This window comes from Rhyacophila brunnea, unplaced genomic scaffold (genome assembly GCF_057557595.1).
Source record: "Rhyacophila brunnea isolate RB1 unplaced genomic scaffold, BYU_Rbru_1.0 scaffold_19, whole genome shotgun sequence".
Classification (NCBI taxonomy): Eukaryota; Metazoa; Arthropoda; class Insecta; order Trichoptera; family Rhyacophilidae; genus Rhyacophila; species Rhyacophila brunnea.
The window spans coordinates 3,302,646-3,317,221 of NW_028232848.1; the positions used below are offsets into that span (position 1 = coordinate 3,302,646).

Genomic DNA, 14,576 nt, shown 5'->3' on the forward strand with positions numbered 1-14,576 from the left:
AGAGTGTAGGGAACAAAATAAATAAAAAAAGATTTAAAGCGATCCATGGACCGTAACCGGATGACGTTTTGAACTGTGTGCCATACTGAGCTTATAATTTCTGTTCATCGAAATATATTTTCAATAAGTATATTTATATTCTAATGGATTTAAGTCTTGTACTATTCCATTTGAGTCGTTTTTTGCGACCCAGGTTTCGCCTTTCGACATCTTCAGGCACTATGTACACTCAGTATATTTGCCTTTTGGTGAGTGTACATAGTGCCTGAAGATGCTGAAAGGCGAAACCCGGGAGGCAAAAAACGACTCAAATGGAATAGTACAAAACTTAAATCCATTAGAATTTAAATTCAAATTCCATCAAGTACCTTCGGTCGATAGTATTAACCGCTTCATTGCGGAGCATTTAATTACTATTTAATTTCCACATTTAAATAACATGCTAATTATATCTAATGACACAACAGCTGTGCCGTCAGCGGTGAATGAGTTAAAAGAATATATTATATTTATATGAACAGAAATAATAAGTTTAGTGTGACATACAGTTAACAACTACATGCGGTCACAGTCTTTTGATGGCCTCTAAGTATTTATGTTTTGAAAGTTACAATTATATTTGCTACTTACATTACTATTGCAATTTAATTATCTGCCACCATGTAACTCTTACATGATAGTTAAAATTTAAAACATTACAATTATTATTATCGTTTCTTATATAATATAGTATGTGTTTCCACATTTATAATGGTTACATGTAAATTGTACGTATTACATTTCACCGTAGCATAGTTCGCTGTGAGCTTTCTTATTGAAAAGAGATGACCGTATACTGCACCGTGATGAAAAAAATATTCATTGTTCGTGGAGCATTGAAGACAATAATGTTCCTTCAATAATGAAAACATAACCTAACCTAACAAATAATCCAGTATATCGGCTATTTTCAAAATTTGTTTGCCACTGGCTTCCTATAAACTGACAAAAACCGTGTTTTATTTAGGCATGAATTTTATCTCAGTATTATACAACCCAAAGAGGTTGGACGGTCTTTAATATACGACCATATATTTCCGATACAACAAAATTATACGGTGAAGTGTGATACGACAAACTGCATACGTACAAATTTCTGGACAGGATTTAAAATAAACCAAGACTATAATAAAAATAATATAATAATTGTATTGTCATTTATTTAAACTAATTAATTTTGTTTACTGGTTATCCTTAAGGCCATCATAATAAGTAAATAATACATATCGCAATTATTTGTATTTCCTTAAACAGGTTTCAAATAAAAATTTTGGACGAAGTACTTACAGACAATTAATTTATTATTTAGTTTATTACCTATTATTTGATATTCAATTTATCATTTATTTCTACCGCAACAAATTGAGGTCCCAGGTTCGAATCCTGGGTCTGGCAAATACACATTGTTTTTCAATTCAGAGTATGGACCTAATAGGTTGAGCAAGTGGCTAACGTCCATTTATTGTAAAAACAAAAATCTGTTAATACAAATTCTGTGGAGGCCCATATTATATTCTTAGGATCGGACATAGGAAGAGTATTTAATCATATTATTACTAAACAGAACTAATTATGAATTACATAAACCATCTATAAATTTAATTATAGTGAATAAAAATTCACTTCATCATTTGAAGCGTTCAGTATGTGACTTTATTCAGTGTGTACAATTTATAATATGAAGTGATTTCCAATAAAAAATGTGTATTATTTACATGTAATAACATCATTTTTGACATATGCATTGAATGCTCAAGCAAAATCCTGGTTGAAGAATTTTTTTAATTTATTTCAAAATAAAGTTTGAATTGTCTTAACAATCACTAATTATAATTGAAAATAGCTGTTTAACAATTAATTGTAAATAATAATTTAATTAAGGTATTTATATAGTTTTATGTTAACGTTTCAGGGATAACCTTTAGGAGGCGGAGCGTCAGACAATATGGAATGCATAACGATATGTTGTATGTTTAGGTTCTCGTCATTCGTCATATACGTCTCATCAGTCGCGGATATCGTACACGTCCCACGGAGACTTGCTGGGCGGACTGGGCGGAAAGCAGGTGCCCCAGACCAAAGAATCTCGGTTACGGGGGCGCTCCAGTAGAAACCAGAGTCTCACCTGCCATCCGAACGGACACCCTTATCAAGACACTAACCATAAACCGCCACTTAGGGAATATGTAAGCGTGAGTATTTGTTTCTTCCGCGGTGTAAAAGTTACACAGAGTGCCAGACAATATAAAAAGTGTCACAAGTTACGCAAAGGTATCTCAAAGATGTCACATTATACGTATAGTGTCACATCTTACAATATTGTTGCATTTCAAGTCATACTGACATGCAACAAGAATACAAACAGTATGACCTGTAATCACAGATCAATGTCTAATATTATATTAAATATTAAAACCTACTACAGTTTCTACGCACTGAATCACTATCACTCTTACTAGTTGTTACGAATAAGAGATGGTCATTGTATTCTACAATTTATTTTCTCCTTATCTCCATAAAGATAATGATTACTTCTAAGGCCATATAAACAAGCCCTAAGTGACACACTAGTTAAAATGTCACATATTCCAAAGAAAATTTAATATGTTGTACCAAATGAGGTACTTAATAGATGACAAATAGAGATACAAGCTACTTGTTTTCCAGAACAATTTTTGTCATATGTTTCTTTTGATAAATTAAAGGAAAAAAGAAAGGATGACCAAATTTCCCATTCAAAAAACTCTGAAATAATTAGAGAAAAGAATAATTTTTATTTACGGTATACATACACACTTAGCTTGCACAATATATACTGTTAACCAGTGGCGAAAGGTGGTATGCTGTCAAGATCTGCCATAAATAGTGCACACTAAATTTTGTCAGTGAAACGTATTTGTTTTCATTGAACTAATGATAATTGACTACAATGTGTAGATAGTGTTTGTTAGTTTTTAAAGTTTAATTAAACTGCTCTAGTAAATAATCCACGATGGCCGAGCGGCTTAAGCGTCGGCCTATAGCGTTGTGGGTCCCAGGTTCGAATCCTAGGTCTGGCAAATACACATATTTGTGTATCAGTCAGAGTATGGACCTAATAGGTTGAGCGAGTGGTTGACATCCATTTCTCGTAAAAACAAAATCTGTTAATACAAACCTCCACTCTGTGGAGGCCCTTATGATCTTATTAGGATCGGACATGGTCGGAAGAAAAAGAAGAATAGTAAATAATAGTCAAAAAATATTCATTTATCTATAAAATATCTGCCATTAAACCATACATAATTTAAAATATTTTATAGACAGAATAATATTTTTTATCGATTATGGTTTGGCTTAGACGGTCTTATTGAATTTAAAATAACTAACGCCATCTGTAATATGTTTTCTTAATTCAATGAAAACAAATAAGTATAACTGAAAAAGTGTGCACTAGACTTGTCGGATTGCCCATAGTATACCAGAACTATTATGATTCGGTTTAGACAGGGTTTAATTGATTTTTAAAAACTAACCAACACCATCTGTAAATTGTAGTCTTAGTTCAATAAAAACAAATACATAAGACTAATAAAGTTTAATGTGCACTATTTATAGCGGATCGTAACAGCCTACCTCCACCCTTCATTACTGCTGGTAACTTACTAATTGTGTATGTAATTTTCAAAAGGTTTTATAAATACACATACAAAGTTGGAACAATTTTTTGGAGATACCGATTTCTTAAACAATACCGATGTTCATAGTTTAAAAATACCATACTGGAGAGGTGTGTATTGTTATTTCCAGGAAATGAGTTCAGAATGTACGGACGAAGCTGGTAAAGTGCTCAAACATCCCAATGACAATCCATTCATCGAACCAACTCAGCAACAAACCGTCGTAGATATGAAAGGTACGGATTATTTCATATTGCTATCTTAATTGAACAGATCAAGTGACATTTTCGTAAATTATAATTTTGTCAAGTATCATCTCAAAAAATATTACATATTACTATTGAAAATATTACGAAATTCACTCAATATGAAAATCTATTCAAGCGACGAAAAACTATAAGTATTCGGCTGCAACATTTTCTTACCCGCCTCCTTAAAAGCCAATAAAAAATTATTATGGATATATTTTCAAAATGGACCCCCTAAACAATTTTTCGGTACAGTTCAGTTATGAGGAATACAGCAGCAAACACGTTTTGGGAATAGCCGATATATTGGATTATTTGTTGGGTTAACCTAACTAAACCTAACCTAACCTAACTTAAACCAACCTAACCTAACCTAAACTAACCCAAACTAACAAATAATCCAGTGTATCGGGTATTTTCAATATGTTTTTTCCGCTGTATTCCTCATAACCGAACTGTACCAATTTTTCTGTCTTTTTGTGCCTGGTTGCTGGGAATGTCTCTGAACCAATGACATTAATATGGACGAATCATCTGGAAAAGAAAATGACACTAACTTTATTGTCGGGTCTGCCGAATGGCATAATCTGTTCTAACGCCATTACAATAAAGGTGATATTGCTATAAATTCCTGATGCTTTTTGTTGGGTCTGCCGAATGGTTCGGCTCGAACGGGTTCGCTCAAATGAACATTGACATTAGAAACACTGCTCTAACGCCATTACAATAAAGGTCATATTGCTATAAATTCCCGATGCATGAAATGGCATAATGGAAATTGTGTGACGTCTACCTATACATGCGAATTTACTTGCTAGCTACTGTATTGAGTGCGTCGTCCATTAATAATGTCATTGCTCTGAACAGTAATTACTGAAAACGTGGTTAATTTTTTTTTAATACCTTCTTTAACACAGTCACTGCTGACCAGTTAATTACCACATCTCGGTCGGTGCTCAAGACACACCTGGCGTGTAGCAATCAGCATGATAATTAACTGGTCAGCAGTGAATGTATATATATCTAATGGCCACACGCCAGGCGTGTTTTGAGCGCTGACTGTGTTAATGAGTACATATTGGCTTTTTAGTTATCATTGTGAACACACATGTGAATGTGATTTTATTTCAGATGTAATGGTCCTGAACGAAATAATAGAACAGGCAGCGGGAAGACAGAGTCGAACCAGCGAACAAGGAGGTAAATATGCATACATCTCATTTACATTTACTTCATTGTGTAGTTATTTTCGCTCTCATTGTCAGATCCATCACATTATTTATTTAAATGTTTATTCTGTTTGCTTGATGTTTGTGAAATGTTTACAATGATTATGTATGTCCCGTTATGTTTGTGAAAGGATTACCCAATCTCCTCCGGTATTATGTGTTGACTATGTTATTAAATGTTTTTTATTTAAATCTATTGACGGCTCTTTCAAAAGATGTATTATATGATTCATTACAGTATTTAATCATTTCGTAATTTATTCTAGAAAATGGCAGAATGATTTGGATTTCCTATATCTGCGAGGCTATTCTAACATATCACTTTATGTATTCAGGCAGTTAATTATTACAAGAAGTTAACTGTCAAAAGTGCTATCTTTTAACACGCCCTCTCTTGGCTGTGCTAACTTTTAGAGCGAGATAGAGTATGTCAATTACATATTGAAAATTGAGATGCAAGATGCGAAAAAAATTACGTTATGGCCGCCGCTTAATTTATGGATCCCCGCGAGCTGTCAAATATTGAGTGACTAGTATTAACATAATATTTGTTTTACTACATGCTGCAATGACATTACTAATAAAATTGTAGGTTATGTTCAGTTCTGGTGGAAAAACCATAGATAGAAACATACCCAAATTTGACCGAGGTCCGCAAATAAGAGACGTATTTAACACGACATCTCTACCAACTTAAATTTTCGCCGTATTGCGAATTTACCAATTATTGTAGATAACTAACCGCTGATAACCGCCGTGTACATGGAATTGCTTCCGTGTTAATTTGGACCAATAAAAATAACGGAAATATGCTAAAGTGTTAACTGTTAAGAATAGCTGTGCAGAAGGTTTAACTGCCCAGTTTTTTTTAATTTAATTGTGACTGAACATAATATACATATTAAAGTGTGTAATAAATCATATTACATCAAGGTATCAATAATAGTATAAGTCTGATATCATTATTAATTATGAATCAAAATTACATACAAATTAACATCCAAATTTCTTAATTTAGTGAAAATAAATAATATAATATAATAAATAACAACACTTTTAATTAATATAATTTTGAAAATTGGACTTATGCTACTATTCTTTCAGCTGAGATGACTATTTTAAACAGTATTCATAGTTCAATAATTTATTTTATTATTTGGCTCATATGTTTCTAATTAAGAAAATATCTGTAGCTTGGATAAAATATTATTTATTTTTCCATAGAAATATTACAAAATATTAAGTGAAAGAACAATCCTACTATAATATTATAAACTTAATTCAATTCTTGCATAGAACCTCTTTAAATTGAAAAGAAATATCTTAAATTTCGTCAGTTTCTTATTATGAAATAAATTAATTCTGTAATTATATACATACCTACTTACATAAGTTTAAATAAAATATACTTTTATACATAATTATATAATATTACATTTAATTTATTATCATTTCAGAGTTTTAGTTTTCAGCAGTTATTCTATTATTTATGTGTGCAAACAATGAGCTTTGGCATAATTATATATTTCATGACTCACGAGTAAAATTGAACCATGAAGAAACTGTTACCATAAAAACAATTATAGAACCAATCTATTTAATTTTTTTTTAAATAATAGATTGTATTTGTGAATGCTAATAAAATCTTTAATTCTATAACGGTTAACGTTAACGTAACATAAACTGTTTCACGGATACATATTGTAGAATTTGATACAAAATTGTCGGTTGGTTCAGTTTTACTTGTAAGGTGACATTGTAAAAATGTATGTATCTATTTTTAACACATTGATGGACACAAAGAATTTATAGTAATGGTATTCAAGATAGTTATGAAGTACAGATTTTTCCATCTATATTGTGTTAATAAATAAATTCAGTTTCATCTGTAGACTATAAATATATCATATTATTATCAATATGTGATATCGTCTGTCTGTCTTGTAATCCTTGTAAATTCAAAACAACTTTTTTTTTGTAGACAGTAAAAATCTTATTTCGTTTTAAATATAATTTTGAAATTTAAAACATGAGAAACAAAAGAACAAACTTTATAATACGGGACTATGATTCCGATTGGTGCTTACAAAGTTTCTAAATTTTTCCTTTGTTTGTGCCACAAACTATGAGGTTTTTCTGGATTGATTTTCAAAATACTTACAAGTCGCGAGTGGAGAACTACAATGTTCTAAGTGTTTGTTGTTGCCGAAACAAAAGTAAGAATGAGGCAGCTTATAATACTACTTCATTATCGAGTTTGTTTTGTCAAGGACGAATACTTAGAACCTTGTAGTATTTGCGAAGTGTTATGGATGAAAGCATCTTACACGGATGTAGGTACTCGATAGTACTATCGTGTTCAATGAAAATCTAAGGTTTGACCAAAATGGGATTTACAAGTTTTGCATGATGGCTGACGATATAATGTTGTGTCCGTCAATATAAATAATACTTTTATCTTTATTTTATGTGATATGAAGAAAGATGAATGTAATTAGTGGAATAATTTTAAAATCACCATCATTTCATTGAATCATGGGCGTTTTGAGATGATTTTAACACCTTTACCATCTTAAAATAATAATAATTGCCATAAATTCTATTGTTTAGTATTGGTTTAAGAAAGTATACTTTACTAAAATGATTTCGTTTCAAAATGATTAGATTCGGGGAGAATATGAGATGAAATCTCGACCAATGGTGACATTAAATTTGGCAAAATTTTTGCTTCTTATTAATTATTATCACGGTTTATGTTGGGCATGAAATTTTGGGCACCGCAAATTTTAACATTCAGACAAACACAAGCTTTTGAATTGAACCTCATTCGTCAAATGAAACAATATCACCGGCATGTTCTCACAAAATGGCAAAATTATCTTTTGTTATCGTAAAAAACATTGTAAACTTAATATAGTTTAAAAAATGACATTCAATTTGTCAAAAATATTTTATAACTTCGATAATTTTGTCATGCACTACTTAGTGTACAAATTATTTCCAAAAAAAAAACATTTTTTCAATAGTTCTACCTATTACTCTCTAGTCATCTATTATCATGTAATAAGATTTAAATTTCACTTTGTATTCACATCATGTAACCTCATGACTTAGGGTTACTTTAAAATGAACAACATATAGCTAGGTATTAGGGTTTTTTTATAAGGGTTGTGTAGTAATTCGGCTACGATAGCCGAGTGGCGTACGCATTGGCTTATAGTGTTGTGAGTCCCAAGTTTGAATCCTGTGTCTGGCAAATACACAAATTATTTTTAAATTTGTGTTTGGAGTCACAGAATGGACCTAACAGGTTGAGCAAGTGGCTAACATCCATTTCTTCAGTGGAGGCTCATAATATGATCTTATTAGGATCGAACATGGTCAAAAGAAGTGGTAAATCATAACATGGCATACATCCCACGTTAACATTACAACCATGGAACACAAAAATAGTGGAAAGTGGGTTGCCTTCTGGGCGACAAATATTTAAATAAAGTTTAATCTTGAATGTGGGGAATTATGGCATAAACTTAAACACATGTTAAAGAATAAAAATGTTATTTTTAATAGTTACATTTGAATCCATAATATGCATTAAAGTTAATCACGTGAACAAAATGCTCATTTAATATTGCTAATATTTGAGAACACTCGGTGCCCTTTATGTTTCTTGCATTTTATGGCATAACCATCATAAAATAATAAACCGAACCTAACTTCAAAACCTTAATCCATGGTGACTGGCTTTCATATGTATATCTTATTAAACTGTTTTGTAATTACTTACAACAAAGAAAAAAACATACAAGATATATCGATTGTTATACAAATTAAACTTAATTACAGAAAAGGAAGAGCTACAAGTAAGGCTAAATAAATATATCCTCTAGCTTCTGAACAATAAAAATGGCGTAGTTACATTTTCGTATTGCTACCTTCAGTTATTCGAAACGCACATCGGCAAACATTTTCAGGTAGTCAACCGAGGGACCAGATGTGCTCGTGTCACCCAATTAGATGCCATCTCTCGGTGTTTTTATGTACTATTCAGCCAGACATCCCAAATGGCGCAAAATTTGAAATTTATAAAAATTAACCAATCATCATATCACTTAGTTATATAATTATTTGGTGAATACAAAGTGAAATTTAAAATTTATTACACTGGTAATTCGAATTACAAATTAAATTGCATTTATATTTAGATGAGTCTAAAGAGTATGCATTTGTTTTATTGGAAAATTTTTAAATATTGTTAAATGTCATGTTTATTATAATGTTGTGTTATAATTTGTTTTTTTCAGTAGCTAGGGGTGGAGGTAGGCTCTTAAGATCCGCCACAAATAGTGCACATTAAACTTTGTTAGTCATAAATATTTGTTTTTATTGAACTAAGGCTACAATTTGGTTAGTTTTAAAAAAATAATTAAACTCTGCCTAAACCAAACCATAATAGTTTGCGTATATTTTGGGCGATACGACAAAATTGTGCACACTTTTTCATTCATACTTATTTGTTTTCGTTGAATTAAGAGTACGTATTATTATAATATGTCACATATTGTTGGTTCATTTTTTGAAATTCATTAAGCCCTACCTAAAACAAACTATTTTTCTATCTATAAAATATCTAAAGTTATGTTTGATTTAATTGCATAATTTATAGATAGATGAGTATTTTTTGACTATTATCTATTATGGGTTGGTTTTCACAGGTTTTAATTAAATTTAAAAACTAACCAACACCATCTGTAAATAATTGTATGTAGTCTTATTTCAATGAAAACAAAATAGTATGTATGACTGACAAAGTTTAGTGTCCACTATTTATAGCAGATCCTAACAGTCTACCTCCACCCGTCGCCACTGATTTTTGTACATAGTATGCACGAATTGTACATAATGTTTTTAATCACATTTTATTATTTATTGATGCTTGACTAATTTATTAATTATGTATATTGCAAAATTATCATTTTCTATGCATTTTAACACCTTCTTGATCTATCTTTTAGAATCATATTGTCGAATATGTCAAACTATTGTATTTATAGCTTGCAATGTAAAGTTTTAGCACCTTATTGTAATGTTAACGTTAATAATATTGTATGCAATATATTGGTGAGACTTACTACAAAGGTACCATTCGTTTACAATATTAATGGTATCAGTACTTTACTGCAATGAAGTGCTAAATCTTTCAAATATATATGTATACCATATTGAATATTAATTAAATTTTCAAACCAATTTTGCCATCTATTTCAAAACTTCTAATTTAATTTTGTAAATATATCTAAGTTCATATATGGATATAAAAAAACACATTTAGAATTAATTTATGACAAATTAATTGTGTTATTATTGATTTTAATATTGTCATGGCATTTAAAAAGTATTTTGACAGTGTTAATAAGATTGATAATCTAGTTTAGGTATAATAATAGTATTATTTAATTAATTGTTTAATTAAATAAAACACAATTTTATAGTACTTATTCCACTTTATTAATCAAATTGGAATAACTACTATAAAATTGTGTTTTATTTAATTAAACAAATAATACAATGCAGTTCCACCATGAATTGACAGTTAATACTATAAAAGAAATATAATAATAGTACAAAATAGTAAGACATTACATTTTTAAAATCTTGTTATTTTAACATTATGGTACATTGAATTACGTAAACGTTATATTTAGGTACTTCCATGTATTTCACTTCTTTTAATCATTACATATATTTTTATTATTCATATTATAGTAAGGATTCGTTAAAACTATTTTCAGTAAAATGTTATAAGTACTATTTTTATTTATTTAAAAATTATTACGAAATCGTTATGATTCTCTGATTAAAAAAAAAAAAACAATTTGTACCCACAATGGACGCTCATTAAGTCATGGGGCTCAGGTTCGAATCCCGAGTCGTCTCGCTTTTGAATATTAGCAAATGGCTAATATCTATTCATTTAAAAAATCTGTTCGGAAACCGTTTTTTAATGCGGTCAAGTTCCACTTCGAATTAAAGTCAGTGAAAAAAAAATTAACATTTATTCACTTCTTCATGAAACAATAGTAACTAGTTAATTTAAATTAGAACTTGCACTGAAAGTATTATTTTTTGAGTAATTTAGAAATGTTTTTTTTTGCTGTCCACACGTATGAGTAATTGATTTAAGATTGTTGCATTCTGTTGTAACATTCACATTATGTTGTAACGTTCACATTGATGTGTTATTTGAGATTGTCATCAGAAAAAACCAATCACTACCTGAAAAGTAGTTAACAATATCAATATGCACTGTAAAAGGTATATTGTTGCATGTAGAGGTACATTCTTGAGTAATAATATTGCTTTGGAAATCAACCATTCATTAGGGACTTCAAATTTGATTGTAAACATTAGTTAGCTGCCAATAATAATTGATACTTAATATGATTGTTCACTAATTAGAAGCAAAAGTATTTTATATTTTATATAGACTGTCAAAAATCATCATTACCTATTTACATTTTACAGATTATTACAACTCACAAATTACCTATACAAAACATTCAATTCTATTAATTATAGTCCTCGGTTTATAAACATAGAATATTATCATATAAGGGTCTGATGCATAGAATGTCGACGTAATCTAAAACTAGTTAAATTTACAATCCCTTTGTGTACAGTGCGAAAACTTTACGGTGATGGGCGGCGGCTTGGAGAACTAGATTCCCTTCTCTCGCGTTTCAGTATTCATTCCCCTCACCTTGAACGCATTTGACGTTTCTTATAAGTGCGCGGTATCAGTCATTTTAATGGCAAAAGTTTTGAAGTGACAGCAGGAAGTTTATAAGTCATCTTATCTCCTACTGTGAAAAAAAAAAAAATGACAAAATAACCTCATTCGGCTCTTCGACAACGTTATCGAAAGAGTTTCCGCAATGACAGCTGCAAAACACACTGTTGTTATAAAAAATTTATCTTAAGTTATTTGAAAAAAATGTATATGATTATTTGAAATTTGCGAAAATATTATATACCTATTTAAGGAAGTGAGAAATAATATCTTCTAATCCTGGCAATACTCACAATAGGTACTTTGAAATCGAAAACCATAGCTAAGATCGATCAACACAAGCGCCGCCGCCAGGTCTCACGTTAAAGTTTTTGGTTCTAGTAAACATTTTATCATAATTATCATTAACATGGCAACATAGCTTGCCGCGATCAAAACTATTGCCATATCATAAATCTCACCATTGATTAATTTAGTGTCGTTTGAACATAACCTGTGTCAAATTGGGTAAATCGGGTCACTATATAGTATTATCTTCCATTTGGTAATAACCTGATATCTGTATTTCATTTGAAAATACCAAAAACGTTATGGTAATATGATGATACATGGACAAACACAGCGGTTAGTTTGGTCAAAACATGACCAAAGACCTTATCATATTTTGATCACTGATAAGTGACATTATTTTCCTAATTAGTGGCAATTATTGAATCATTGTCATATTATTATTCATTGATTTATTTTAAAATGTTTTCTCAATGTTAGACAATAAAATTGAACCGAGAATTATGGGGCAATTGTATTCAAAGTTTAAAATTGCTCTCCTGTACATACAACATTTTGCAGTTAACAGGTTATTCCGAAACAACACCGAATTAATCCATGAAATCTGCAATATCTACAAGATTTTCAATTCCCGCAAATGTACGCTAATTATTCATTCCTTTTTGGATCGTGTTTGCGTAAACAATTGATATTGAATATAATCTTGACTCGATATCTATATAACACCTGTTACTTAAGTTCCAACTTCGGCACCGGGGAACTTTTTATTGTTATACACTATTTTTAATTTATCTAATAATCAGCTGACTGACGCATAATACTTACTTAAATAAATATTACTATGCATTAGGCCCTAAGAAATTGGTAGCTTGGAATTATATACAAATTATTGAATTACATCAAAAAAAATTGCACAAAATTATAATACTGACACATTTATTATTATTATTTTCATGAGAATTAAATTATTGTCTTTGGATAAAGGAATTACATTAAGATATAAATATAATTTTTCAATAATTAATGTAATAATCTTCGGATGTTAAAATTGTATCTATTTTAAAGTAAACCTTAATAAGGAAGAAAGTTAAGATTAAAAATATTGTAAAGACATGGTAGGTAAATTTATAAACATTTTGTTTGTTGTAATTTTCTTGTCGTGTTTTGAGTGGCTTTATTAATAAATCAACTATTCTACATTTCATTTTTCTGTCAATCACAGATTATATTAAATAATCGTTCTCTTCTTCTAAAGCAGTTCCACACGCCGCCGCTAAACTTTAAATGTCTAAGGCAGACGCCGCAGGGTGTGATTTTGATGGTGTGATATCAACGTTGCTATGCGTAATAAACAAATAAACAGATTTGAACAGTTTATTTGTCAGTTACTATGGTTACGATGTACACTAATAAGATTACGTTTATTGTGGTGTCAGAGTTATACGAAAATAATACTACTACTACATTACTTACTTACTTTTTCAGCTTACTTAGCAAGCAGGCTTTCATTATATTATACAATAACACATCATACATGTTTCTTCCCCTCGTCTTTGACTTTTGTGATCGATCTCCTACGCTAAAATTTAGATCGATGTACATTATGCTAAATTTGATCAGTATTCTAAATTCGATCGATCTATACGATAAAAATGCTAAATTTGATCGTAATCGATTACAATTACAAATTGATGTAAAAAAAAAATGTAAAAAAACCTAGTAAAGTATGTGTGAAACCAATATTAATGCACGGGAATTGGCAGTTTCCATATACTACTTCCCTCCGACAGAGGACGACGAAGACGGACCGACCTTGAAAGACAAGGCCCTCGAGGCTCTGATGAAGGGTATCGACGTATTCTGCGTGTGGGACTGCTGCTGGTTCTGGCTCAAGTTCCAAGAGTACGTGGCGCTCCTGGTCTTCGATCCCTTCGTGGAGCTCTTCATCACCCTCTGTATTGTTGTTAACACCCTTTTCATGGCCCTCGATCACCACGATATGAACAAGGACATGGAGAAAGCTCTCAAGAGCGGTAACTATGTAAGTTCACACAGCATTACATTTGTTTAATTCAGTTTCAAATTAAAATATACGACTCGACTGCCGCCAATCTGAAGAACACTTTGTTAGTTAATATCAAACACTTACAAGACGTGTTCAATTAAAGTGGCCTAGTTGATCTCTGAATCCGTAAACTGTGGGTTCGATCCCCATGCTAGCAAAAAATACATGTTGTTTTTTCATTGTGTGTTTGATCTAGCAAAAGTACCTTCTGAATGGGTTAAGCGGATTATGTGCCACAATCATTCTTTGGAAAATTAC

The 14,576-nt window shown here is 30.8% G+C and overlaps 1 protein-coding gene across 38 annotated transcripts in view; it reads left to right on the top strand.

The window, feature by feature from the left end:
* The window catches only part of para (sodium voltage-gated channel paralytic), a 278,569-nt gene that overhangs the window by 207,797 nt on the left and 56,196 nt on the right, over positions 1-14,576 (top strand). For 15 of the 38 annotated variants that reach the window (XM_085946087.1, XM_085946085.1, XM_085946116.1 and 12 more), the window contains 4 exons: positions 2,017-2,225; positions 3,829-3,934; positions 5,078-5,146; positions 14,017-14,294. In XM_085946087.1, the coding sequence (XP_085802213.1) occupies positions 2,017-2,225; positions 3,829-3,934; positions 5,078-5,146; positions 14,017-14,294 (662 nt within the window). Of the gene's footprint in view, positions 1-2,016; positions 2,232-3,828; positions 3,935-5,077; positions 5,147-14,016; positions 14,295-14,576 lie in introns of all 38 variants that reach the window. The other 23 variants (XM_085946094.1, XM_085946090.1, XM_085946103.1 and 20 more) reach the window with 3 other exon arrangements.